The sequence below is a fragment of the Dipodomys ordii genome, unplaced genomic scaffold, assembly GCF_000151885.1.
Source record: "Dipodomys ordii isolate 6190 unplaced genomic scaffold, Dord_2.0 Scaffold31, whole genome shotgun sequence".
Taxonomy (NCBI): Eukaryota; Metazoa; Chordata; class Mammalia; order Rodentia; family Heteromyidae; genus Dipodomys; species Dipodomys ordii.
In genome coordinates this window covers 6,915,729-6,917,801 of record NW_012267247.1, presented here as the reverse complement: position 1 = coordinate 6,917,801, position 2,073 = coordinate 6,915,729, and the positions used below count along the sequence as shown (strand labels likewise).

Genomic DNA, 2,073 nt, shown 5'->3' with positions numbered 1-2,073 from the left:
CTTTTTTCTTTTTGCTTATGTGGTGCTGAGGAATCAAACCCAGGGCCTCAGGCATGCAAGGCAAGTGCTCTACCACTGAGCCACCTTCCCAGCCCCCCAGCCCATTCTTTATTTTTAAGATGGGGATCTCTAGACCTCTGAGTTGTGAACAAGTCAGTGGGAGCACCCAGTAGGTGCCCAGGAAAAGCTGATGGTGACCTCCAGAAGAGGACATTGGAATGTGGCCAGATGCATTCCTGCTCCTCCTGTTCCCCAGGTACAAGTCACTGTGCCCAGAGACATGGCCCACATGGACAGGACGGCCCCAAGATGGGGTAGCTGTACTGGTCAGACACTTAGGCTATAAACCAGAAGAGTACAAGATGGGCAGGTGAGTGGTACTCATCTCTGTTATCTGAGGGATGTGATGGGTGCCAACCAGAGACTGATCACTGCTGCCCTCCCAGGACCAAGATCTTCATTCGTTTCCCCAAGACACTGTTTGCCACAGAAGATGCCCTTGAGGTCCGGAGGCAGAGCCTGGGTAAGAGGGAGGCCTAGCCTTCCTGTCCTGGGTAGTCCTTTCTGTGGAGTAGGGAAGAAATCACTGAATTTAGGCTCCTTTGCCTGGGAGGCTACTCACCCACATCCAACTTCCACATCTCACTTTCCCACCCCCAGCACCTGCCTGCCCAAAGGCCTGGCCCCTGGCTGCAGACTCCAATCCTATTCCCACATTCATCTTCTTTGATTTTCTTTTCCAACCCCAGCTACAAAGATCCAGGCTGCATGGAGGGGCTTTCACTGGCGGCAGAAATTCCTCCGGGTGAAACGATCAGGTTTGGGGGCCCAGGGTTTTTGGAGCAGTAGGGTCTGGGACTAGGGGGATGATAAGGAGATAGAGGCCAACCACCTATGGTCTTCACAGCCATTTGTATCCAGTCATGGTGGCGGGGAACATTAGGCCGGAGGAAAGCAGCCAAGAGGAAGTGGGCAGCACAGACCATCCGGAAGTGAGTACTGAGATGCAAGGGTTGGGGGCTGCAGAGCAAGGTGTGTGTGGAGGACCATTGCCAGGCTTCTTACCTTGCCTGGCCCACCACTTACAGGCTCATCCGTGGTTTCATCCTACGCCACACGCCCCGTTGCCCTGAGAATGCTTTTTTCCTGGACCATGTGCGCACTTCATTTCTGCTTAACCTGCGGCGGCAGTTGCCCCGGAATGTTCTAGACACTTCATGGCCCACGCCCCCACCTGCCCTTCGTGAGGTCTGTGGGTCCACCCTGCTGAGTTTGAGATTATGAGAGTACTCCTCAAAGGGGACTGATTATCGTGTTGGCAGAGGGGCAGAAAGGGAGGACTCAGAAGGAAGAAGAAGTAGAATTGGTTTGTAAAAAGTTTTCTGAGGAGAAATGGCTGAGTCAGAAAGGCTCTCCAGGTGGAGGTAATGGGGGATTTTTTGTTGCTGCAAAGACCTGGTGAGGGCGTTGGGTACCAGTGGCTCATGCCTATAATCCTAGCTACTCAGGAGGCCAAGATCTGAGGATTGAGGTTCAAAGTCAGCCCAGGCAGGAAAGTCTGTGAGACTCTTATCTCCAATTAACCACCAGAAGTGGTGCTGTGGCTCAAACGGTAGAGCACTTGCCTTGAGCTGATGAGCTGAAAAGCTCAGGGGACAGCGCCCAGGCCCAGAGTTCAAGCTCAGTGACTAAAATAAATAAATACCTGATAGTGGGAATCCATTGTAGGTCTTAAGAGGGAAGGGAGCCAGGCCAGGTACATGCTCTAACTTCACTCTCCATACAGGCCTCAGAGCTTTTGCGAGAGTTGTGCATGAAGAACATGGTATGGAAGTACTGCCGGAGCATCAGCCCTGAATGGAAGCAGCAGGTATGGGGAGCAGGAGGCAACAGGGACTAGGCAATGGGCTTTGGGAGTAGCAAGCATCATACAAAGATTTCCAGCCTAGGAAAGCTTTTTTTTTTTTTTTTTTTTGGTCAGTTGTGGGGCCTGAACTCTGGACCTGGGAACTGACCCTCAGCTCTTCAGCTCAAGGCTAGTGCTCTACCACTTGAGCCACAGCACCACTTCTG

At 52.4% G+C, this 2,073-nt stretch overlaps 1 protein-coding gene across 1 annotated transcript in view; it reads left to right on the top strand.

Moving 5' to 3' along the window:
• Myo1c (myosin IC) overlaps window positions 1-2,073 on the top strand; it is a 37,551-nt gene that overhangs the window by 22,387 nt on the left and 13,091 nt on the right. The window contains exons 15-20 of the mRNA XM_013016310.1: window positions 257-370; window positions 447-523; window positions 750-818; window positions 908-992; window positions 1,089-1,248; window positions 1,787-1,870. Coding sequence (XP_012871764.1) covers window positions 257-370; window positions 447-523; window positions 750-818; window positions 908-992; window positions 1,089-1,248; window positions 1,787-1,870 — 589 coding nt within the window. The remainder of the gene's footprint in view (window positions 1-256; window positions 371-446; window positions 524-749; window positions 819-907; window positions 993-1,088; window positions 1,249-1,786; window positions 1,871-2,073) is intronic.